Source organism: Suncus etruscus, chromosome 14, assembly GCF_024139225.1.
Source record: "Suncus etruscus isolate mSunEtr1 chromosome 14, mSunEtr1.pri.cur, whole genome shotgun sequence".
Lineage (NCBI taxonomy): Eukaryota > Metazoa > Chordata > Mammalia > Eulipotyphla > Soricidae > Suncus > Suncus etruscus.
The window spans coordinates 85614027-85640947 of NC_064861.1; the positions used below are offsets into that span (position 1 = coordinate 85614027).

Genomic DNA, 26921 nt, shown 5'->3' on the forward strand with positions numbered 1-26921 from the left:
CTCTGATCACACTTTCATAAATCTACCAAGGTAATCCATAAATTTGCAGTGGTGAAAGGGGTGTGCATTTTATGTCTGAAACCCAATTACAAACATGTTTGGAACCATTATGCTTAAATAAACAAATTATTTAAAAATATATAAAATAAACACTCAGAGTTTGAAGTCTGATCATTTTCCTGATGTGGAGAATTCATTTCTGATTCTATATTAGTACCTAATTTCCTAGTAGTGAAGGTGGGCTCATTTCACAACCTGTAAAAAGCTGAGGTGAAAGGGTATTAGGTGAGGATCTTACAGATCAACTTTCTGATTGGGCTATTTCAATATCATTTTATTTCCTTGCAAGTCAATATCATTGAGTAAAAACAACTAGAGGCTCTACTGGCCAAGTACCACTAGGGAATTGCAGAACACCAATCTCAGGGCTTTGAAATTGACCATGTGTGATCAATGGAAATACCTTTCTAATTTTTTGACTTTGCAGACCTTTCAGAAACATTAGAGAATGTTTCAGAAACGTTTAGTGCAAGTTTAGATTATTCAGCCCACACTTCAGCAACTTTTAGTGACAGGTTAGAGACTTCAGCCCATATATTTTGATTCTCATGATACATACAAAATGAATAAAAAGCTACCATTAATGCAATTTGCATGAGGATAATCCAGGGTCCTTCAATCAAAGTCCAAGGCACTGTCATCACTTTGAACCAAATAGTCCTAAACTTAAAAACCTAAAATGGTGAAATCCACCTAAGAAGCAATAAAATTAACATCTCACCAATCAGCAGCACAGTCTCTGTCAGTCCCTGTTTCAGTTCCTGTTTCAAATTCGGGTCCTAAATTATTAGTAGAGCCCCAGGCTCTGAAACTAGGATCTGGTGAGATACAGGCCTGGAAACAATTGTGGATATAAGAACTAATCCACACAGTAAAAGGGTGCAAGAACAGGTTCAGAAATTCCAACATTTAAGCCAGAAATCCACCACACATGCCTTCTGCTCATAAGAAGGACAGCAGCTTAATGGAGGAAGACCAATGGAAGACCAATTTCTTCCTGAAATCCAGGCTTTTATGAACCAGAGCCAGGCTACATCATAGGGTGGAGAAGGATTAACAAGAAGGAAGTGAACCAGTAATTCTATCACCAGATCACACTCTCGGGTGTAATATGAATACTACTTACAATAGGACCAGTAATGCAAAAATGAAAAATAAAGTCAAGAAGACTGATTAAACACTGATAGCTATGAAGGTGGTATATGGAGTGAAATGAATGAGGAGAGAGATAGACATAAAATACTTGCCCTCATTTGTGGGATATATTTCAAAAAACAATATTGTAATAATATACAGAGATAATAGCAGGAGGAACAGACCATAGTAGGAAGTTTGCCAAAAATAACAGGGGAGTAGAGTTAGGACATAGAAGAGACCACTATGAATATGTTAATTGACTTCTATGACTCTCTGAACAGAAGCCAATCTGATTAAAACCCTGGTGTGAAGGTATTTAAACTGATTGCACCAAGACATTTCTGAGGTGATTGCAGGCACCTGCTTACCCTACCACTTCTCACTTCCAGAAGACCATGGCGTCTGAAAACATGCACCACAAAAGTTGCAGTATCAGCAATACTGCTTTGAATTTCAGGACTAGATAGCCTCATTTACTGCCATGTAACAAGTTCATTTTTGTTCAATACTCTCATGCATGTGAAAGCACACCAATTTAGAGACTATTGTGTAGCTGAGAACACTTATTATTCATAAACAAATGAATGGTCAGCTAGTAACAAGAACTTGCTTAACCTTCTGACAATGACTTAATGATCTCTTTGGAGTTACAATTATTTTCACAAACTTGCTTGTACCTTTTTTTTCTTGTTTTTTTTTTCTCTCTATTCTATTTTAAATGAGATTTCTTTTACTTATCTAGAACTAAATGTCTTATAACCAACCATGTCAACTATGTAATAAATAAAGTATTTATTATATTTATTTATTTATTATTATTATTATATTTATTTATTATAAAGTAATTATTTAGGATCTGAGGGCGATCTGATTTGCATCACATGTCACCACATTGATCGCTAGAGTTGATTCAGCTAATCTGACTAGCTGAACAGATTCCTATTCCTGTCTCCTTGCCCCTTGTGCATCCCTCTGAAGCTGCTCTCAGTTTAAGATAAAGGCCTTCTCCCAGAAGAGATGGACCATACTTCAGTCAAGACTTACAACTAGCTGCCCTCCCCTCCTTGAACTTCCAAACAAGCTCTCAAGATCCATTTGTAAAAGAACTTAGGGTAGTGAACTTCCAAATCTCCAGACACATCCAATTGAGGCACTGCATGTGGCTGTCTGCCTTACTTTATAAAAATACATAAAATAAAAATACATTTTTAAAAGTATTGTTTTTAAAATAATATATAACAATTTTACAAAATTACTCTGGATAAGAACTGGGTGCTGAAAGGAGATAATGTAATTTGCACTACACCTTTCCTGTAACAATATTTCAAATCACAGTGTCTAAAAGGTAAAAAAAAAAAAAGAAAGAAAGAAAATTTTCTCTACAAAGGCTAACAGACAGGCGAGAAACAAATGGACATTAGTGGAGAAAATGCATACTGGTGAAGAGCTTGGTACAATGCATGATAGATAACTGCAAATTGTAAAGTGATTCAATTAAATAATTAATTTATATGTTTGGTCAAATGTTCAAAGTCACTAAGAAACCAGTGCTTTGTGTTCATGCAGACCAATGACTCTCTACTTTGCTCTCCAGAATTCGATGTAAGCAGAAGACAATGTCCACAACAGTGTGCATCTGTGTGTGAGGTTGCCCAATTTCCAGACATATGTGTAGGTGAGCATGCTTATGTAGTCCAGTCTTATGTGTACTCTCATATAGGCAAGTATTTATCAGTACATCCTGGCACCTGCATCTATGCTCACAAGATTTGCATATTTAAAGAGGTGCTGGCATAAACTTGATCTTGCTAGAGTGTTTCTGTGTCTGTTTTCTCATGAGTAAACTCTTAAATCACTGTGATTCACCTGTGGAAGAGGATTTGCATTTGCCTGATGGATTTGTATATTCCTCTGCATGAGTCTATTTGTGAAGATGAATATGATTTTATTTTGGCTAATGTAACATTTTGTCAGCAATATTTGCTACATATATTCTTTTACTTTTAAAACAAAATTTCATCTACAACAAAGCTCCACTGCTTTTATTCATGACTCACTTTAGATTGTACTTTCTTTGTGAATCTCCAAATCCAATATTAAACTATCTGCATTAATGAAGATTTACATTTTCATAGAGCTTTTACTTTTTGTCCTCCAACATTAGCCTTCTATTTAAAACTGTGCATTTGAAGTTCTTTTGCATGATTATTTGACTATTAGAGTCAGCTAATCAATTTTCAATCACACTGTCCATATTGCTTTAAGCGGTTGCAACAAATGGATAAAAATTTTATCTTAGCCAACTGTATGGTTTTTCATAATAAGTACAGTGTGACATCATAACAAATCCCCGACATAAAGGGTCTGAATACTAATAACACCCCCAAACATTGCCGTATAAGGACACATGACAATGGAGGAATACATTTTTATTAATTGTAGTTACTTTATGGTCGACTGTAAGAGATTGATGGTGTATTATTAATCCAGAAAGATGCAATATATTCATTAATGTCCTTCAAATTCAGTGTGGAAATAAAGCAGTAGAAATGCACCATGGGAAAATAGTGAAGAAAAGACAGAGATTCAAACTGTATCAATTAAGTCAAAAGAGATGTAACAAGTAAGAACATAGATCTCTCAAAAAGTAAAATCAAAGAAATGATTCTCCTCTAGAAACTCCAACAAAGAATCTCAGTTCAATTGACTCTTTCATTTTATTCCAGTGAGATCCAGATTTAACTTCTGATTTACAGCAAATTAATACCTAGCAATGGATCTCTGTAAAGTACTTGCCTTGCGGGCCTAAAACCCTGAATTCAATTTCTTCCTTGGCCCCACATGCAAGTATTATGAAGAACCAATGAGATTTGTAGCTTGGAACCTAAGCCAATTTACAAATAAATGTGTGACCCCAATATGCCCACAAGGGAGAGATGTGACAGAGGTGAGACTGCAAGATGAATTTCCCTGTGGAGGGGCCACCAGGAAGAAAAATCACAAAAGTTCACAGAAGGTCTCTCTGAGGAAGGCAGACATTGAGACAGGCAGGGGCCACTTGCTACAGAGGCAGGGATTCTTAATGATGGACATCAGGGTTCTTTGAGTTCCTCGGTCAAACTCTTAGTCGTGGCACGAAGCTGATCTTGTATTTTGGGGGAAGTTTGGCCAATCCACTCTCTATAGGAGTGAGGTCGATGTCTTCAGGGGCAATGTTGGTAGCCAACGTGAAATTTTGCAGAATGGTGGTGAAGAAGAGGAATAACTCTGAGCGGGCCATGCTTTCTCCAAGACAAATGCGCTTTCCTGTGGGAACAGAGGTTCACTAGAGAGGGTGTTAGTTTTGGGAGGAAAGCTTTCACTAACAATGCCTTGTCTCATTTGAAAGTAGAAACATTTGGGTTCATTGCAAAAAATCCATCTAAGTTGAACTCTAGCTTGAATTCCAGATGGTCTATTGGGAAGACCTTAACATCCAATCTCAGTTGCAATCTCTGGGTGTCTTTACCACATACTTTTCAGATGGCATTTGTAGCTTTTAGTGAGCCCACCCACATCAGGTTGATCATTGTGTGTGTCTTGTCCTTCTATACCTGCTGATGTATATCTATTTCTAGTTTAGCACTTTAGTATTTTTCCTCTAAAGTGGAAAGATGGCCCATTGTGAGGTTAAAATAGTGAATACTTAAAATGCCTCCTAGAATATTACCAGCCCAATTAAAAGATTCAAAGGTGCCATTGTTGTTGTGTGCTCTTCTTGTTTTGTTTTGGTATTTGTTTGGGGGCCACTCCTGGTGGCGCTCAGGGATTATTCCTGGCTCTGTGATCATAAATTGCTCTGGCAGGCTCAGGGGACCATATGGGATGCGGGGAATCAAACCCGTGTCTGTCCTGGTTTGGCAGCGTGGAAGGCAAAGACTGTCATGCTAATCTCAGTGTGTGCTCATCTTTTATAGGGAGATAATGTGTCTCAGTCTGTACCTATTATATCAGGGTTGGATACTGATCTCTTATTAAACACCACATAATTCAATGTTAAAAACCCATAAAGTATAGAAAATAGTGATGGTAATCTAAGGTTGCCATCAGGTTCTCCAAGGTGGGAAGAACCTCCCCAGTGAGTTGAAATGCAGATGTGGGGGGCAAGGACAAAGAGAGATGTTCTGGCATTTTATATATATATATATATATATATATATATATACATATATATATACATATATATGTATATATATTATCAGCAAGCTATACTTCAGCAATACTGAAGTATTTCAGTATGTTTCTAAAATTTTGAGAGGCTTAGACACTGAGTTTATCTGAATGTCTTTTGCTTCTAAATCAGGTGTTTAGAGACATGAGCTTAGGTTCGCTCAGGCAACTTTCCAGGCTGGAAAGTTTGTTTCCCAGAGATTATGCAACCCAGCTCATTCCAGATCAGCTTGTTATCTCTTTCCAAAATCTTCCCCATTTTGTGTCACTTTCAGGTGTCTCTGCTGCTCTAATATATTTGTCATGATTGATCTCTCTACTGGCCATAAGACTCATTTCTTTCTCTGCCTATATTTATTGTCACACGTGTTTTTGTTTTACTATTCTATTAAATTTTTTTTAATGCATAATTTTTTTTTATTTAAACACCTTGATTACATACATGATTGTGTTTGGGTTTCAGTCATAAAAGGAACACCACCCATCACCAGTGCAACATTCCCATCACCCAAGTCCCAAATCTCCCTCCTCCCCACCCAACCCCCGCCTGTACCCTAAACAGGCTCTACATTTCCCTCATACATTCTCAATATTAGGACAGTTCAAAATGTAGTTATTTCTCTAACTAAACTCATCACTCTTTGTGGTGAGCTTCCTGAGGTGAGCTGGAACTTCCAGCTCTTTTCTCTTTTGTGTCTGAAAATTATTATTACAAGGGTGTCTTTCATTTTTCTTAAAACCCATAGATGAGTGAGACCATTCTGCGTTTTTCTCTCTCTCTCTGACTTATTTCACTCAGCATAATAGATTCCATGTACATCCATGTATAGGAAAATTTCATGACTTCATCTCTCCTGACAGCTGCATAATATTCCATTGTGTATATGTACCACAGTTTCTTTAGCCATTCGTCTGTTGAAGGGCATCTTGGTTGTTTCCAGAGTCTTGCTATGGTAAATAGAGCTGCAATGAATATAGGTGTAAGGAAGGGGTTTTTGTATTGTATTTTTGTGTTCCTAGGGTATATTCCTAGGAGTGGTATAGCTGGATCGTATGGGAGCTCAATTTCCAGTTTTTGGAGGAATCTCCATATCGCTTTCCATAAAGGTTGAACTAGACAGCATTCCCACCAGCAGTGGATAAGAGTTCCTTTCTCTCCACATCCCCGCCAACACTGTTTATTCTCATTCTTTGTGATGTGTGCCATTCTCTGGGGTGTGAGGTGGTATCTCATCGTTGTTTTGATTTGCATCTCCCTGATGATTAGTGATGTGGAACATTTTTTCATGTGTCTTTTGGCCATGCGTATTTCTTCTTTGTCAAAGTGTCTGTTCATTTCTTCTCCCCATTTTTTGATGGGGTTAGATGTTTTTTTCTTGTAAAGTTCTGTCAGTGCCTTGTATATTTTGGAGATTAGCCCCTTATCTGATGGGTATTGGGTGAATAGTTTCTCCCACTCAGTGGGTGGCTCTTGTATCCTGGGCACTATTTCCTTTGAGGTGCAGAAGCTTCTCAGCTTAATATATTCCCATCTGTTAATCTCTGCTTTCACTTGCTTGGAGAGTGCAGTTTCCTCCTTGAAGATGCCTGTAATGTCCTGGAGTGTTTTGCCTATGTGCTGTTCTATATATCTTATGGTTTTGGGGCTGATATCGAGGTCTTTAATCCATTTGGATTTTACCTTCGTACATGATGTTAGCTGGGGGTCTAAGTTTAATTTTTTGCAAGTGGCTATCCAATTGTGCCAACACCACTTGTTGAAGAGGCTTTCCCTGCTCCATTTAGGATTTCCTGCTCCTTTATCAAAAATTACATGGTTGTATCTCTGGGGAACATTTTCTGAGTATTCAAGCCTATTCCACTGATCTGAGGACCTATCCTTATTCCAATACCATGCTGTTTTGATAACTGTTGCTTTGTAGTACAGTTTAAAGTTGGGAAAAGTAATTCCTCCCATATTCTTTTTCCCAATGATTGCTTTAGCTATTCGAGGGTGTTTATTGTTCCAAATGAATTTCAAAAGTGTCTGATCCACTTCTTTGAAGAATGTCATGGGTATCTTTAGAGGGATGGCATTAAATCTGTATAGTGCCTTGGGGAGTATTGCCATTTTGATGATGTTAATCCTGCCAATCCATGAGCAGGGTATGTGTTTCCATTTCCGTGTGTCCTCTCTTATTTCTTGGAGCAGAGTTTTATAGTTTTCTTTGTATAGGTCCTTCACATATTTAGTCAAGTTGATTCCAAGATATTTGAGTTTGTGTGGTACTATTGTGAATGGGGTTGTTTTCTTAATGTCCATTTCATCCTTATTACTATTGGTATATAGAAAGGCCATTGATTTTTGTGTGTTAATTTTGTAGCCTGCCACCTTGCTATATGAGTCTATTGTTTCTAGAAGCTTTTTGATAGAGTCTTTAGGGTTTTCTAAGTAGAGTATCATGTCATCTGCAAACAGTGAGAGCTTGACTTCTTCCTTTCCTATCTGGATTCCCTTGATATCCTTTTCTTGCCTAATCGCTATAGCAAGTACTTCCAGTGCTATGTTGAATAGGAGTGGTGAGAGAGGACAGCCTTGTCTTGTGCCAGAATTTAGAGGGAAGGCTTTCAGTTTTTCTCCATTGAGGATAATATTTGCCACTGGCTTGTGGTAGATGGCCTTCACTATATTGAGAAAGGTTCCCTCCATTCCCATCTTGCTGAGAGTTTTGATCAAGAATGGGTGTTGGACCTTATCAAATGCTTTCTCTGCATCTATTGATATGATCATGTGGTTTTTATTTTTCTTGTTATTGATGTTGTGTATTATGTTGATAGATTTACGGATGTTAAACCAGCCTTGCATTCCTGGGATGAAACCTACTTGATCGTAGTGGATGATCTTCTTAACGAGGCATTGAATCCTATTTGCCAGGATTTTGTTGAGGATCTTTGCATCTGCATTCATCAGTGATATTGGTCTGTAATTTTCTTTTTTGGTAGCGTCTCTGTCTGGTTTAGGTATCAAGGTGATGTTGGCTTCATAAAAGCTATTTGGAAGTGTTTCTGTTTGTTCAATTTCATGAAAGAGTCTTGCCAAGATTGGCAGTAGTTCCTCTTGGAAAGTTTGATAGAATTCATTAGTGAATCCATCTGGACCTGGGCTTTTGTTTTTCGGCAGACATTTGATTACTGTTTTAATTTCATCAATGGTGATGGGGGTGTTTAGATATGCTACATCCTCTTCCTTCAACCGTGGAAGATTATAAGAGTCCAAGAATTTATCCATTTCTTCCAGGTTCTCATTTTTAGTGGCGTAGAGTTTTTCAAAGTAGTTTCTGATTACCCTTTGAATCTCTGTCATATCAGTAGTGATCTCTCCTTTTTCATTCCTGATACGAGTTATCAAGTTTCTCTCTCTCTCTTTCTTTGTTAGGTTTGCCAGTGGTCTATCAATCTTGTTTATTTTTTCAAAGAACCAACTTCTGCTTTCAATGATCTTTCGAATTGTTTTTTGATTTTCCACTTCGTTGATTTCTGCTCTCAGCTTTGTTATTTCCTTCTGTCTTCCTATTCTTGGGTCCTTTTGTTGAGCTTTTTCTAGTTCTATTAGCTGTGTCATTAAGCTACTCAGGTAAGCTCCTTCTTCCTTCCTGATGTGTGCTTGCAAAGCTATAAATTTTCCTCTCAGTACTGCTTTTGCTGTGTCCCATAAGTATTGAGAGTTTGTGTCTTTATTGTCATTTGTTTCCAGGAACCTTTTTATTTCCTCCTTGATTTCATCTCGGACCCACTGGTTATTGAGCATGAGGCTGTTTAACTTCCAGGTGTTAAAGTGTTTCTTCTGAGTCCCTTTGGAGTTCACAAATAATTTCAGAGCCTTGTGGTCAGCGAAGGTAGTCTGCAAAATTTCTATCCTCTTGATCTTATGGAGGTATGTTTTATGTGCCAGCATGTAGTCTATCCTGGAGAATGTCCCATGTACATTGGAGAAGAATGTGTATCCAGGTTTCTGGGGATGGAGTGTCCTATATATATCCACTAGGCCTCTTTCTTCCATTTCTCTCCTCAGGTCTAGTATATTCTTGTTGGGTTTCAGTCTGGTTGACCTGTCCAGTGTTGACAAAGCCGTGTTAAGGTCCCCCACAATTATTGTGTTGTTGTTGATATTATTTTTCAGATTTGTCAACAGTTGTATTAAATATTTTGCTGGCCCCTCATTCGGTGCATATATGTTTAGGAGAGTGAATTCTTCCTGCTCTACGTACCCCTTGATTAATATAAAATGTCCGTCTTTGTCCCTTACAACCTTCCTGAGTATAAAGTTTGCATTATCTGATATTATTATGGCCACTCCAGCTTTTTTATGGGTGTTGTTTGCTTGGATAACTTTTCTCCAGCCTTTTATTTTGAGTCTATGTTTGTTCTGACTATTCAGGTGCGTTTCTTGTAGGCAGCAGAAGGTTGGATTGAGTTTTTTGATCCATTTAGCCACTCTGTGTCTCTTAACTGGTGCATTTAGTCCATTGACGTTGAGAGAAAGAATTGTCCTGGGATTTAACGCCATCTTTATTTCAAAATTTGGTGTGTCTTTTGGGTAGTCTTGTCTTAGATTAGGTCTTTCAGTTTTTCTCTTAAGACTGGTTTTGTGTCTGTGAAGTTTCTGAGCTGTTTTTTGTCTGTGAAACCATGTATTCTTCCATCAAACCGGAAAGTGAGTTTTGCTGGGTATAGTATTCTGGGTGAAGCATTCATTTCATTCAGTCTTGTCACAATATCCCACCACTGCTTTCTGGCATTGAGCGTTTCTGGTGACAGGTCTGCTGTAAATCTCAGGGAAGCTTGCTTGAACATGATTTCCCCTTTTGATCTTGCTGTTTTCAGAATTCTGTCTCTATCTGTGGGATTTGTCATTGTGACTAGGATGTGTCTTGGGGTGGTTTTTCTGGGGTCTCTTTTGGTTGGTACTCTTCGGGCATGCAGGATTTGATCACATATATTCTTTAGCTCTGGAAGTTTCTCTTTAATGATGTTCTTGACCATTGATTCTTCCTGGAAATTTTCTTCCTGGGTCTCTGGGACTCCAATGATTCTTAAGTTGTTTCTGTTGATCTTATCATAGACTTCTATTTTCGTCTGTTCCCATTCTTTGACTAATTTTTCCATTGTCTGCTCATTTGCTTTAAGTTTTTTGTCCAATCTCTCCTGCTGTATGGAATTGTTATGTATCTCATCTTCCACAGCACCAAGTCTATTCTCAGCTTCTGATACCCTGTCCCAGAGCTTATCCATTTTGTCATTCACTTCGTTTACTGACTTTTTCAGTCCTGTTAGTTGACATGTTATTTCAGTTTGGAGTTTTGTCATTTCTGCCTTCATATTTTCTTGGTTCTTATTAGTGTTCTGTTCAACTCGATCCATGGTTTCTTGGAGTCTGTTGAGCACCTTCCATATTGCTAGTCTAAAGTCCTTATCTGAGAGGTTGATTAGTTGTTCAGTCATTATCTGGTCCTCAGAATTGTCATCTTCATTCTCTATGTCTGATGCTGGCCTGCGTTGTTTTCCCATTGTCACACTTGTATTGTGGGTTTTTCTACGTGTTGTGGTGGTATTCATTGTCTATATGATGTAGGCAGCACACTCCTCTGGCTCCTCCCTTTCTGGATGGGCTGACTTGCCTCTAAGGGAGGGGAGTCCTCCGTGGATGAAGCCTCACACTGGGTCAAATCTTAGGCCCGAGCATGCAACAGAGAAGACAGTCCAGAGAGAAATGTTTGCTTCTGTGATATAGCGCCATTCTTAGTGTGATTTTTCCTTCTTGTTGCAATGGAGTTCTTTCCTTAGAAAGAGTGCACGGCCGCGTAGCGAAGCGGAGCGGCCGTGCTCCTCTGAGCCTCTTTTTGCCCCACTCGCAAGAGTTTCACGCAAGAGGACAGTAGACAGACATAGACAGGTCACACTCACAGTCTTTCACAGCTGAGCCCCACTGGGTCGGTGTACTTTCGCGGATTTTCCCCGCCTGGTGTCACACACAAGGAGCCAGCTTTTGCAAAGGTTAGCCGGTTTTTATGCTCTGAAGTCCCTCCCTGAAAATGGCGTCTGGGCGAGCGAGGTTTCTGGAGGCTCTTTTTGCCCCACTCGCAAGAGTTTCACGCAAGAGGACAGTAGACAGACATAGACAGGTCACACTCACAGTCTTTCACAGCTGAGCCCCACTGGACCAGTGTACTTTCGCGGATTTTCCCCGCCTGGTGTCACACACAGGGAGCCAGCTTTTGCAAAGGTTAGCCGGTTTTTATGCTCTGAAGTCCCTCCCTGAAAATGGCGTCTGGGCGAGCGAGGTTTCTGGAGGCTCTTTTTGCCCCACTCGCAAGAGTTTCACGCAAGAGGACAGTAGACAGACATAGACAGGTCACACTCACAGTCTTTCACAGCTGAGCCCCACTGGGCCGGTGTACTTTCGCGGATTTTCCCCGCCTGGTGTCACACACAAGGAGCCAGCTTTTGCAAAGGTTAGCCGGTTTTTATGCTCTGAAGTCCCTCCCTGAAAATGGCGTCTGGGCGAGCGAGGTTTCTGGAGGCTCTTTTTGCCCCACTCGCAAGAGTTTCACGCAAGAGGACAGTAGACAGACATAGACAGGTCACACTCACAGTCTTTCACAGCTGAGCCCCACTGGGCCGGTGTACTTTCGCGGATTTTCCCCGCCTGGTGTCACACACAGGGAGCCAGCTTTTGCAAAGGTTAGCCGGTTTTTATGCTCTGAAGTCCCTCCCTGAAAATGGCGTCTGGGCGAGCGAGGTTTCTGGAGGCTCTTTTTGCCCCACTCGCAAGAGTTTCACGCAAGAGGACAGTAGACAGACATAGACAGGTCACACTCACAGTCTTTCACAGCTGAGCCCCACTGGGCCGGTGTACTTTCGCGGATTTTCCCCGCCTGGTGTCACACACAGGGAGCCAGCTTTTGCAAAGGTTAGCCGGTTTTTATGCTCTGAAGTCCCTCCCGGTGGGCAGCAGAGGCTCCAGCGGAGTAAAGGCATGCTCCATGGCGGGCTACTGGGCTCCGCATTGGAAAGAGAATCTCACCGGATTGTCTTCTTTTTCACCGAAACAAAAGCATCAAATTGGTTAAGGCGTCTTCAGTGTGGAGCCTGCTCTTGAAGTTTGGGTGAAAAAATCTCTATTAAATTTTTTACTTGCCTCAAGCTAGTTCTGCTCCTCATAAGTTGCTCTATTATTATGTTCCTCAGTCTCTCTACATATATTATATAACCTATATATATATATATATATATATAAATATATAAAGCATTAAATCTTTATTTCCCTGTCACTCTCCATTGGTTTCTTTGAAGCTGCCACTGGCACTTCCTCTGAATGTCCTTATTAAACTGCATCACTGTCACAATAGTAAAGATGAAACAATATTCACTACCATCTCTCATGTTCCTCACTCTCATTCAAGATGAAATAAGGGAAGCAGCCAAAGTACTGGATATTCCAATGCATCCTGCTGGCTAACTACATTAAAGTCCCTGGGTGACAATTTAACAGAAATCAAACTCTGGGACTAGTTAGTGTCTACGATCTCTCAGATAATAAGATTCCTGGACATCTGCATGGGATTTTTATCCTCATGGCTCCACAGTGGAGACAGAGATAAGACAGTGCATGTTGAAATTCTACAGAAATCGCCCAGCCATCCAGTTTTTATGTGATAAACCTCTGTCTTTGCTATTGTTTCTACCGACAACAGTGCTCCAGTGACTTTTAAAGCCCACTCTGTGTTCTATAGTTCATGAATCCATCCTTCAAGCAACTTTACCTCATTGAACCCATAATTTGCTTCTACATTTCTGTACCAAGAAGATTAAGGAACTACAAACATTCATTAATAAATGCGATCACTTTTTGACACCATATAATAAATTTGGCAAGCAATGTAGGTTAGAATCTCCTAGAAAAATGCCTGAAGCTCAGGGTGATTATTCAATATACTATCTTCAGTTCCCAAGAAACCACTGGGTTCAGAGAACTGTGAAACAAATATGGTTTTGCTGAGATCAAATATAACCCAAGTCTATAGACCCTGGGATTGAAGTTAAAATGGACCATCAGCACAGTGATAACAATGGAAGGTCTTGAGTTCTCAACCCAGAGAAGATCTCTACTAGATCAGCTCCAGATGACTAGGTACCCTGGCCCCCCGGGTGTCAAAGTATGATCCATCTTACCTATTGAAAAGGGCATGAAAGCATCACTCTTCTTCAGTGCCCCATTGGCATCTAGAAAATGCTCAGGATTGAAGGTTCCTGGGTTGTCAAAGTATTGTGGGTCATGAAGAGCAGTGTTCAGGATGGGAAATACTTCAGTGCCCTTAGGGAAGATCATAAAATCAGAAGTCTTTGACAGTTTCTCCATCATCCATGGGTGGAGTACAGCAGAGCACTCTAGTGTTAGAATCATAAGTGCTTCCACTGAGGGGTTAGGAGAAACCCAGAGAAGACATTGAGAACCAGGTTGTCCTCACCTTTGGGATCATGTAGCCTCGAAAGTGTGTATCCTTGGTGACACTATGAGGTACACCAGTAGGGAAAATATCCCAAAATCTCTGAATTTCATGGATGACTGCTTCTGTATATGGCATGTTGGTTCGGTCTTTGAGGGTGGGAGCACGATGTGAGCCAATCACTTGATCAACCTCCTTCTGCACTCTCTCTGTACACAAGGGGGGGGGGGAACTGAGATGCATTCAAAGAAGCATTTAGCAAGAAAACTACTCTCTTAGCTCATAGGTAAATGAACCAGGAAACCCTAAAGGAAATATCACAGCACAACATTTGTATCTAAAGCCAGTGCTGGTGGAGACATGAGAGTAATAAAAGCAACAAGAATTCTCACTCTTTAAAACCAAATAAATGATAAGTATTTTCTTTTTATGTGCATAAGTAAGCATATGTACATAGCAAGTAGTCCACACACTATAGAATTTTGGATTGGGTATTTGATACCAACAACCATGCAGAATTCCCCTCTAAGATGTATATAACATGAATATCCATATCGTTTATTATAAATTATTGAGCTGTTTAAGAAAGAATTTAGTAGTGAAAGAACCCTAGATAATACAACAAATGGCTGGATAAATAAAGGAATACATCAAGTGATTAATGGGAAGATAAAATAATAATTACCAACACAGCTTGTATTTATCAGTATACTCATTAAGATGTCACTAATTAATAAGTAAGGCAGAGAAATAATTCAATGACTGAGCACATATTTTCCATGCAGGAGAACCATCTGCAAAATCTGCCACCTTATGGGCTCATAATCAAGATCCTAAGCAGAGTTTGACATGATAATTGAGTCCATTGGTTGAAACCTTAACTAAATAAAGTAATAGTCCATAATATCTACAAATTACAGTCATTCAAACAAATCCTATGAAAGTATATATATATAGATATATATACACATATATACCGATGAAAGTAAAAGTAATTAAACAAATTAATGAGGAATTGCTAAACTAAGAAAAATCAATGAACTATATGGTTGACATACATATGAAGGATTAATACATGAATGAATCTAATTATTAAAATTAATAAAAATTAAAGAATCAAAGATTTCACATAGAACCATGGAAATGATAAAAGAAATTAACTTAAATTTAAATTCAAACCTGATGAATGGATGCATTAATAATGAGAGTAAGTACAATTGGAAAAACAATTTAAAGTCCAGTTCATACAAGAGATATGCACATGAATAATTAATTAGTCATAAATCAATGACAGGCTGCTCATTGTTTATAGATAAATCCTATAAGCCAAATAACATAATCAAATAGAATGTCTGAATAAAACATGAATGACAGAATGTAAGTGCATAATGTGATTCCACAAATTAAAGAAAGTAAAGATAATGAATGGGTCTGTTGATAGAAGCATGAGGACATGTAAGGATAAAGAGAACACAAAAGGGTGAGTTGATATTTAAGTGATGGGGAAAAATTGGACAAGCATATCAAGAGAATCTTTGATTATCCATCAACCCAATTTCCTCACTGGTTTGGGAGCATGTTGACATTCCAGTGCTTCTCTGTGAGAGCCACATGTCACATTTTCTTTGGACATAACTCTAGTCACATGCTATTGACAGAGGGGACAGAAACCCTTCTCTCAACAGGTCAAATTCTGCCTACCTGTGACATGGGGGTACTTGAGCATGAGCAGGATTCCACTTCGGAGCGTGGTGCTTGTGGTCTCTGTGCCAGCAAATAAGAGTGTGAATGCAGTGATGATAAGGTCCTTCTGATGGAATTCACTATTGGGGTCATATTTTTCCTTTATACAAAGAAAGAATTCAAGTTATGAAAATACGAAGCTTTAGTATACATGTAAAATTCTTTGTATTTCTGTTCTGTTTTCTGTGGTCTCACACTACCCCCAGATCTTCCTTCAGTAAATGTGGCTCTCTTGGTCTCTTGTACGTCTCTTTCTCCAACTCTTGATGTTCTATCATATTGCATTTTTTCCAAATCTCCCCCCTCCATCCTCTGTTCTTCCCTCCCTTCCCTTCTCCCAGTACTTCTTTTCTTTCTCTTCTCACACGGCCACCTTTAATTCCCTAAGCATCTCCCAAGCCCCACTTTATCCATTTGGATCAAGTAGTTGTCAATAAAGTCCCTGGGAGCAGTGCAGTCCAAGATCTCATAGTGCTTCTCCACAATGCGACTGATGAAGTCGATGATTTCATACACGTTTTTGACAAACTGTCTGTGTGATCCAGGGAAGTGCTTCAAGAAGCGAGGGAAGAGCTCAAACACCTGTGGATGAGAGAGGGACTCTGGAGCATTCTGTGTCTGAGATAGTCACAGTAATGGGCACCAGTAAAGAAATACTGGTCCCCAACATCACCCCAGAACCTATATCTCTATTTCTGTCTCAGACTTTAGTCTTTCTTACACTGATTCTTTCTTCTTGACTTTTTCTTTTCCTCCTTTCCAATCACATGCTTATGAATTTCCAGGGGGGAATTGAGAGTAGTGGAAAGTTCATATCTTCCATTGGTGGAATGGAGAACAATGCAAAGATTGGAGACCTTTCCATCACTTTCCATTCCATCTTGGTTTTTCCTCTGTCTCATCTCTAGTTTACTCATTTCTCTGAGTATCTTGCCTTGGCCACATTTCCTATTTTACTCAATCTTCTATCAACTCCTGTCTCCGCATTTATCTTCTATCACTGCACTTATCTGCATTTCCAGCAATGATCCTGTGAAGCTCAGGCAGATGATGTAGCCCCATTCACTTATTTGTGTTTGTGTTTCTATTGTTTTGTCTGATGAATATCATGTTTAAACCTTTGCAATTCAATGCCAAAATTGCACATATATAAATGTAAGATGAAGGTTGCTCATTGACTCCTCTTTAGAGGTAATTATCTCTGCTACCTGGATTTGTCATGCTGATTTTTTCTCTCTCAACAAGTTTCAAGTTGGATGAGAACAATAAAACCTCTTCTTGGAGCATTACACAAGCTCAGAGAGTCTTTCTGATTACCCATCTGCCTCTCCAGTGGAAGGTAATGGAAATGCAGATAGATCGTCTTACTTGGCCTACAATCCTGCTGAGGGAATCTTGTGACCTTCTGCTCTGCACATCTCCTTTGGTTTGTCTGATTCCAAAGTTACAGTGTATTTAAGGGGAAAAGCAGCAATGTTCAACAATTACTCTTAGTTTTGTGTTCAGGAATCAATTCTTGTGGTACACAGAGGAATGTTTCTGATTTTTGGAAGTGGTATGCTCTCCTGATCAGTTTATACTTCTTTTAACTTTAAATACAGTAGACCCTTGCATTGTTCTGGGTTCTGAACAAGAAGGGATGCCATTTTGTAAAGGTTACTTGCAGGCTTCTGGATTCTGAACAAGAAGGGGCATCATTTTGCAAATGCCACATTTTAAAGATCATCAGAAAGCTAGAACCCCCCCTATATCCCTTCACTATATAATCCTCTTCATGGTCTTGGGCTGTGTTTCTCTTTTCCTAGAGACAACCCTGGCTGGTCAGACTAGGGGTTGTTCATAGATGGATTAAAGTAGTCAGTTTTAAAAAACAAATAATTGTAGTAGAATGCCTATCTCGAATACAGGCAGGGGATGGAAAGGTAGGAGGGAGGCATTGGGAGGGGGAAATGTTACTCTGGTGAAGGGGAATATTCTGTTTGTGACTGTAACCCAACTATAATCATGTTTGTAATCATGGTGCTTAAATAAAAAATAAAGTAGTCAGTTTTACAGCAATTGTGTAACTCTGGACCCTAACACCCTCACAAATAGAATTGGAATTGTGCAGACCCACAGAGAAAAGTATATTTTTTTCTCTCTTCAATTCTGCATTTGCAAACTGATCCACCCACTTATCATAAATTAGCACTCCGAATAAGAATACTCAGAGGCCAGAGCAATAGCACATTGGGTAGGGCATTTGTCTTGCAGAAGCTAATTTGGGTTTGTTCCCCAGCATCCCATATGGTCCCCTGTGCCTGCCGCTAATAATATATGAGTGAAGATCCAGGAATAACTCCTGAGCACACCAGGTGTAGCCAAAAAAAAATTTTAAAAATAGAACAATCCAGATAAAAGAGTAATACTACTGGAACTGGAGTGATGGATACTTGTAATCTCTAGTGATTTAATGCTTAACAATAGATTATGGTTCTTAAAATGTGAGTCATAACGCAAAAGTTCCATCATTGTTTTAAAAAGGAGAATATCCACAATCTTATATTTTTAACATTACCATGAATAACAAATCTAGAAGTACTTTAGTGCATGAATTGCAAGCATGAGGCCCAGAGTTCAACCTTGTTATATCCCACAGAAGGAAAAAAAAGTTCATGAAGCTTGACTAGATAGGACCCTTGAAGTCCCCACAAAGTGCAAGAGATGATAATTGTAATATGTAACAGTAGTTAGCACAACAACCAAGGTGTGAGCAAAACAGACCAGCTTGAGACATATGTCATCATCACAACAATACAGGATGTACTAAGAAGGAACTAACAGGAGAATCAAAGAGAAAAACACAGATATAAGAAATAAAGCTCTTGGGATGGAGCCATAGTACAGTGGGAAAGCCCTTTCTCTTGTACCCACGTTCAATCATCATTACCCCCAGATGTTTCCCAAACCCAAGAGGAGTGATTCCTGAATGCAGAGCCAAGAGTAAGTGCTGAGTTCCACCAAGTGTGGACTCTCTAAAAATGCAATTTCTCTTTTCATTGATCTTTTAATTTCTCCAAAAGAAGGGTCACAAGCACCTATTTGGAAGAAATTGGAACAAGAGAAACTGAAAATGTAGTTCTTGATACCTTTCTCCTCAATGGTCTCTACTGAACCTTTTACATCTGCCTAAATATTACCGCTCCATTTTTTCTATTTAAAGTCTCCATTGCTTAGTCTAGCTGAGGATTATTTAATTATTTCTGAATCTATCTTTGATTTTTACTGCATGACACACAAACTCCCTTATTTATCTTGGTCTTCAATCTATCTACCAACCCCTACCTCTGGTTTCTGCCTTTCATCCATACCTGGTGTCTCTGTTCAATTCCATCCCAGATATGAATTGCTACACCCTAAAATGGATCAGAACCGTCTCCACCCTGGCTGTCGACCTCATCCCCATCAGTTTCCTTTGCTCTGACCTGGCAGGAGAAGGAGCTCATGAGGGCAAATGATTGGAATAACAATTCCAAGAGTCGAAGGAACTCAGGATCTTGGTAAGAGAAACGATTCCCAAAGATAAAGGAGCAGATGATGTTGGCACTGATGGAGTGGAACAAGAAGGTCGGATCATGGAGAGTTCCTGGGGAAGGGGGAGAATATTCAAATTATTGGATACTCACAAACTGGTCAGGGGCTGCCCATTAAACAATGGCAGAATCCTCAATACTTTGCCCTTTTTTTCTTAGAAGGGAGAAAACAATATAATGGAAGGGGATATACATGAGTCAATATTATTGCCAGTCACTTGTTTAGTACAGTACAGTTACAAATAGGCCCAGATAGGGACTGGAGAGATAGCATGGAGGTAGGGCATTTGCCTTGCATGCAGAAGAACAGTGGTTCGAATCCCGGCATCCCAGATGGTCCCCCAAGCCTGCCAGGGGTGATTTCTGAGAATAGAGCCAGGAGTAACCCCTGAGAGCTGCCAGATATGACCCAAACCCCCCAAAAATAAATAGACCCCTATAGTTTTCAACACTGCTGGGTCAAAAAGTGTCCGGTCTGCTGCTGCACACATTTCCCTACACACATTTCCCTCTGCATACACAGAGCTCTTTGCATCTTCTTTTTTTTTTATTTTTTATTTTTTTTTGGGGTTTTTGGGCCACACCCGGTGATGCTCAGGGGTTACTCCTGGCTATGCGCTCAGAAGTCGCTCCTGGCTTGGGGGACCATATGGGACGCCAGGGGATCGAACCGCGGTCCGTCCGAGGCTAGCGCAGGCAAGGCAGGCACCTTACCATTAGCGCCACCGCCCGGCCCCTCTTTGCATCTTCTTTCCATGGAGAAAACTGAGCCGTGATACAGGTGTTCATCTCAAGGGTCTAGGTGCAGAGACACAAATAACTAACAACTGTATCAGGGCAGCCAGATCCATGCTCTGCCTCTGGAGCAAGAAAGAAAGACCCAATAGTGGGTAAACTGCTTACTGAGTTTTTGTTGTTCTCCCACTCCTTAAATATCACCTGCTCTTCCTCTCTCTACCTCTAAAGTCAATTCTCAGAAAATAGATTTGCCAAGATGCTTAAATTATAGCAGGTGTTCAACTGACTGCTTTTTATAGAAGTCTATAGTGATATAATGTTTTTACCCAAGAAAGAGCTGCAGAATGTGTTTGAAAACCATGGACTCCCATTACAGTGCTCACTAGAAGAATGTTTTGGTGTCTTGGTCAGGAGAGATAGCACATTGGTAGGGTATTTTACCTTGCATGTGGTTGACCAAGGAAGGACCCGGTTCAACTACTGGCACCCCAGTCTGCCGGGGGTGATTTCTGAGTGTAGAGTTAGGAGTGAACCCTGAGCAATGCTGGGTGTGGTCCAACAACCAATCAATCAATTAATAAAATTTAAAAAAAAGAGTGTTTGAGTGTCTTAACTTTAAACTAATATGTTTCTCTTAACTTTCTAATGTTTTCGTTGACAGTGATCCTTCAAGAAATACGTTGGCTGTCCTACTATCACAGTACAGTGCTCTGTCCTCTTAGACTCCTATTACAGTTCTCATTATAATGTCAACAAATATTCTAAACTATTTATTTTATATTTGATCATGCCTGCTAATATAATCTAATGTGACTGTCCACAGATATCTTTGGAGAAGGTATCTGCATGCCATAGACTCTTGCTACAATGCTCATTCATGAGAATGAATTTGCAATTATTTTCAATTCAAGCTAGTTGATCACACCATACTGCTTTTGTTCTCAGTTTGCCTACAGGAAAGGAACCTGGATGCTCTAGACCTGCCATGGTAGAGCCTCCTTTTACAGTGCTCATTACCATATTACTTAGTACTATAGACTTGAAAATATAATTTTTGAGAATGTTCTATGTACAACATAATCTATGAAGCTTTATCAGCAAAGTTTACCCTTGCCAGCTGTGATTTTTCTAGGAATTGAAAAGCTTTTTCATCTGTCCTGATTGATCATCTATGTCTGTGTGTGTGTCTTTATGTCTTTCTAATGTCCATCTGTATCGTACATAATGTCTGTCTGTGTTGTATATTCCCCTTCCCCTGGTTGCCACTTTATTTTTTCCTTTCGTTCTCAGCCCAAATTTGTTATAACTCCCTATTTAACCCTTTTTACTTCTTCACTCCTCAGAACCAGATCATTCTGCCCACCACCATCCCTCTCATCTCTCTTGGCCTTGAATTGCTGTTCACAACCTCTGGTTGGCTTTCAAGAGAGCCTCGGCTCTAAAATATACCCTGATCCAGGATTTCTGTGAACTATTTTTCAGATTGCTTCATAACATAGTCACTGGCTTGAGATTATTTCAAAAGATTTAAAGGGAATATTTTTCATATGTATTTACATCTTTATATATATCTACAAATATATAAGATATATCTATATATCTTTATTTATATATATTCATTATATTTATTTACATATATATCTGTATATATTTTATTTATAAAGATATATCTTTAGGTGTATTGCTTTAATGTGTATAATTATTGTCTGCTCCCTTATGTAGATGTAGACCGTTCCCTTTTGTATTTGTTTAGTAGAAAATTCTAGTAGATCGGGGCCGAAGAGATAGCATGGAGGTAGCACATTTGCCTTGCATACAGAAGGACTGTGGTTAGAATCCCGGCATTCCATATGGTCCCCCAAGCCTGCCAGTAGTGATTTCTGAGCATAGAGCCAGGAGGAACCCCTGAGCACTGCTAGAAGTGACCCAAAAACCAAAAAAAAAAAAAAAAAGAAAAGAAAGAAAATTCTAGTACATATATATGTGAAGGGGTCTTTATTTCTGCCAGAACCAGGTTATAGACCATGTTTAACTTGTTATTTTCACTCCCATATGCACCAACTGTATCCTATGGCATGTTTCTTTCTGTATACACACAATAAAATGAGTAAATTTAGGTATAGAGAGAAGTTCCTATCTAGTATGTATATAAACTCCAAAATTTTTATGGTGCAGTGGGGACTTCCACCCTAAACATTTGTCATAGTGATTTGACTTAGGATTGAGTTGCTCAGACATTGGCAAGCACCCCTGAACTTTAGGTCCCATCTTTAGAACTGGTACAGTTTCTTCACCATTACCAGAAATAAACCTTCTACCAGGGCAGGTCCTAATCCTGCCTTGGCACTATCTTGCTCCAGGTGGGCTCCTATGCCACCCTAATGATGACTTGGTAACAGCAATGACTTTCTTCTAAGGTATTTCCTTGCCTCACCACTTAACAGTGAATGCAGAATCTTGAAGAGTGATTTCAGGAGGAGGCTCAGTGTCTGATGGAGGAGCTGCAGAATACTAAAGGTGAGCACCAGAGTTGGGTAAAGAGAGAGAAAGAAGATAGAAAGGAAGATACAGAGTGGAGAAAGACAGAGAGAAATAGAGAGGAGTATGTGGCAATAAAAATAGGGTTTTATATTGCTATAGAATGATTGATAAAGAGATAAAATAAAGCAACTGAAAGACCACCAGAGTGTGTGGAAGGAGATACATGTGACAGGATGTATTGAGTTAGATAGATGCTATTGTAGTGGGATTAGAAAGTGATCAGGAATAAAGAAGCCATAGTGCCAGTAGTTTCCCCACTCTTCTGATAGAAAGCAATTATGATATATCATGTTTTTAATTACAAACTATTTTAGTCAAAGCCCATGACAACCATAGTTGCTCATATGCTTTATGGAACCAGGACATGCTCAACACACCCTGATATTGAATAGGATTCATGCTAAACCCAAGATCTCTAATTAATGAAGCCTGACTGTGACAACTATAACAAGGAGAACTTTTCATGATATCATGAAAAAACACCATGGGGTTAGAGCACTTAGTAAACCTGAGTCTGTAGTTGATCTTATGAAAGGATGCTTCATGGGTTAGGAAACCCTGTTTTAAGTTCAGAGAAATTTTTTTCAATTTCCCCAATTTTTCTGTGCGTATACAATAAAAACGCTACCCTTTTACATATCAGATAGGGCACACTGTCTTTTGCTTAGAACCTTCGGGCATGAATTACTTTTTAACTCATATGTCTGCATTTTCTATAAAATCAAGAAGGCACAATTGTTGAAGTAACTGGTATTTTACCCTATTCAGGATAATTCTTCTTTGCCTATGCTTGTCACTGTGGACTGGAAGTACACCTGAATTGGTGGAAGAAAAGGAAGGAAGGAAGGAAGGAAGGAAGGAAGGAAGGAAGGAAGGAAGGAAGGAAGGAAGGAAGGAAGGAAGGAAGGAAGGAAGGAAGGAAGGAAGGAAGGAAGGAAGGAAGGAAAGAAGGAAGGAAGGAAGGAAGGAAGGAAGGAAGGAAGGAAGGAAGGAAGGAAGGAAGGAAGGAAGGAAGAATCTTCTCTTACATCTCCTACTTCCTTTCCAGGAAATTTAATTTTTGACTTTAAAAATAAGTGATTATGCCCACATTCACTGGCTGCATGTCTGCATCACTCCAATTCCATAGATTCACTGTATACTCAAAAGAGATGTACAGCAGGTTGTGAAAAATCATGGAAAATCAGTTTTGCAGTAAAAAATGACGATCTCAGGAAAAGAGATGGTCCAAATTCTTCCCTTTTAAAAGCAGGCCACATGCACCAACAATCCACAAGCACCATAATGTCAGATACAGAACTTAAAAACTTAAAACTGGGTACCTCAAGAAAATACCAAATTTTTTATATTGTCATCCCAATAGGACACACCAATTTACATACCAGAATGGATTTAAAAGCTGCCAAATGTTCAGAAACAATGCAAATAATAGGAATATCAACTACCAAACAAAAGCCTAGTAACACTTGTGATAAAATTTCCCTATCTTTTAAGAATAATATCACTACCACTTACATGAAAACAAAAAGTATTAAATATAATATTTAGTGCCTGCCAAAGAGGTAGGCTTGGAAATGGGTGTAAATCAGGACAATGATGGAAACAATTTCACAATGGTGGTGGAATTCATTTTGGAACATGGAATGACACAAATAAAGCATGTGAGCAACTATGTTTGTCATGGTCTTTGACTAAAATAGTTTGTAATTAAAAATCATGATATATCATAATTGCTTTCTATCAGAAGAGTGGGAAGACTACTGGCACCTATGGCTTCTTTATTCCTGATCACTTTCTAATCCCACTACAACAGCATCTATCTAACTCAATACATCCTGTCACATGTATCTCCTTCCACACACTCTGGTGGTCTTTCAGTTGCTTTATTTTATCTCTTTATCAATCATTCTATAGCAATATGAAACCCAATTTTTATTGCCACATACTCCTCTCTATTCCTCTCTGTCTTTCTCCACTCTGTATCTTCCTTTCTTTTTTCTTTTCTTTTTTCAAATAAACGGGCTTTTATTTATTAAGACAGCTTATCAAGATGTCTCCTTTACACAGCTTGAAACATATAAGTGTATCTCAATTTCTCTGTGGTACTTGTCACTGGAAGTTGAAGCATTTAAAAAGAGGTCAATAACAATTAAAATCTATTCTCTAGGACACTTTCTATAAATTACTAAATTTTATACATATTTTTAAATATACAATTTGAACACCTTTAATTCTAATGACAATGATTACACCAAACTAAAATTAATTCAGTGGTAAAATAAGCAAATGAAATACCTTTTCAAGTTTAATTTTTCAGAATTTTCAAATCAGTAATATCTATTCTGAATAGTCTGTCTTTTTCTCTTTTGGGAGTGGGAAGTAGTAAAATTGAATTAGTATGAAGAACATCTTATTAAGATAGTCAACAAAATGACATCTTCCTCTATATTTGAGCACAAACAATTCTTAAACATTTCATTGTTACTTCAAAAACATTTGAGCATAACAACTGTATCTTCCTTTCTATCTTCTTTCTCTCTCTTTACCCAACTCTGGTGCTCACCTTTAGTATTCTGCAGCTCCTCCACCAGACATTGAGCCTCCTCCTGAATTCGCTCCTCAAGGCTCTGCATACCCACCCTGAAGTCTTTCATGTTGGCCAGAGTAAACTTCCGAAGCACCTTCCAACATTTGTCATTACCAAAGGCAATACCTGGGGATTTCAGAAGATGCTGAAAGAACACATTGGATCCATATACACCTCATGTGCTAATTCACACTCACCAATCCTAATCCTTAACCCCATCCCTCAGAGTACTTTGGAAGCTCTTGCCATAGTCCTGGAAAATTGCGTCAAACACAGCAATCTCGCCCCGGCCAGAGAAGGCATCACCTTGGTCCACCAGGGCTTCCCGGATAGCCTCTGTCCCACATAGTATGACCACAGGTCTTGGTCCCAAATGCAGAGTGAAGACATCCCCATATTGGTCTCGCATCTGTCAAGCATATTTGCACCCATGTTTACTAAAAATGGGTACCTTTCTGCTCACTCCAGGTATTACATTATTAAAATACTTGCTGAAGGATCTGTATAGGTCCCTCTAAAGGGCATAATATTTCTTCCTTGAAACCAGCAATTAAAGAATTTACCTTTGCCTCAATCCACCCCCACACTGGTGCCCTCAGCTAAGTAAATACTTATTTTAGGGCAACATACAGCTGTGCTAAAGGCTTACTCTTGATCATATTCTTGCAAATAACCTCTGCTGGTGATCAGATGACCATATATGCTGCCAGGGAATGAAACCTGAGTCAGCAGCATGCAAGACTAGTCTTATCTGCTATACTATTCTTTGGTCTCAAGTTAAATGTATTTACAATTACCCATTCATTCTTTTGTCTCTAGCCCAGTATTTCATGCAGACCAAACAGAGAATGGCCCTTTCAGTGTCAGAGTATACAATGTGGAAAGCACTTGCCTACATATGGCCAAACCAGATTCTATTGCAGGTATTGTTGATCTCACAAGGAGTAATCCCTGAGTACAGAGCCAAAAGGAAGTACTAAGCACATTCTGGAATGACTAAAAATAAATAAAAACTAAATGTTCAGTCTCCTAATATAAAAGTGTTCATCATAAATTATTATTAAGAAAAGGCATATTAAAAACAATGAGATATTTTCTCACACAAGTGAGATTGGCATTATAAAAAAGACTAACAGTATTCTTGTGGAAGTGACAGCAGAAACCCTTTCACTTTTGAGTTAAATGTCAAGTGCTTCAGCTCTTTGAAAGGCAGTAATGGCCTCTTCTCCAAAAAGAATAAAAAATACCCATAACTACACAAAATTTCATTTTGGCATCTCCACACAAAATACAACATATTTATTCTATATGATATATGTATTTCTTGGTATATATTCCCAGGACAGAAAAACATTCATCTAAATGTATGTATGCACACCACTATTCATTGTAGCACTTAGTATAATAGCTGAGACTGCAATCAACCTAAATATCCAACAATAGATGACTGGATCACAAATATTTGCTACATAGATACAATAGAATACTACATAGCTGTAAGAAATGCTACAATCATGTAATTTACTGTATCACAGATGAAATTTGGAGATATGTTAAATGAAGTAAGCCAGTAAGATAAATAGAGAACTATATTACATATATATATATATATATATTATTTAGAATAACTGCATTAGGAAAGCCAAGGATTTAAATAGGAAAGAAAGAAATTGGGTGAAGGACAAAGAGAAAAAAAAACCATAAAAATAGGGTTCAGGGAGAATTTGGTGGTTTTTAAAAATGAGAGAAATAAATATCCAAACAAAAGGCTACAACAATAGAATCAAGAGATCCAAACTTTAATAATAGGAACATAAATTGGGCCTTTGGGCACTCAAGGGAATGGGA

The 26921-nt window shown here is 38.9% G+C and overlaps 1 protein-coding gene across 1 annotated transcript in view; it reads right to left on the reverse strand.

Annotated features, from left to right (window-relative positions):
- Positions 1–4243: 4243 nt before the first annotated feature.
- The window catches only part of LOC126028134 (cytochrome P450 2B11-like), a 260434-nt gene continuing 237756 nt past the window's right edge, over positions 4244–26921 (reverse strand). The window contains exons 8-9 of the mRNA XM_049787184.1: positions 13618–13759; positions 4244–4503 (exon numbers count right to left, since the gene is read on the reverse strand). Coding sequence (XP_049643141.1) covers positions 4313–4503; positions 13618–13759 — 333 coding nt within the window. The 3' untranslated portion in view covers positions 4244–4312. The remainder of the gene's footprint in view (positions 4504–13617; positions 13760–26921) is intronic.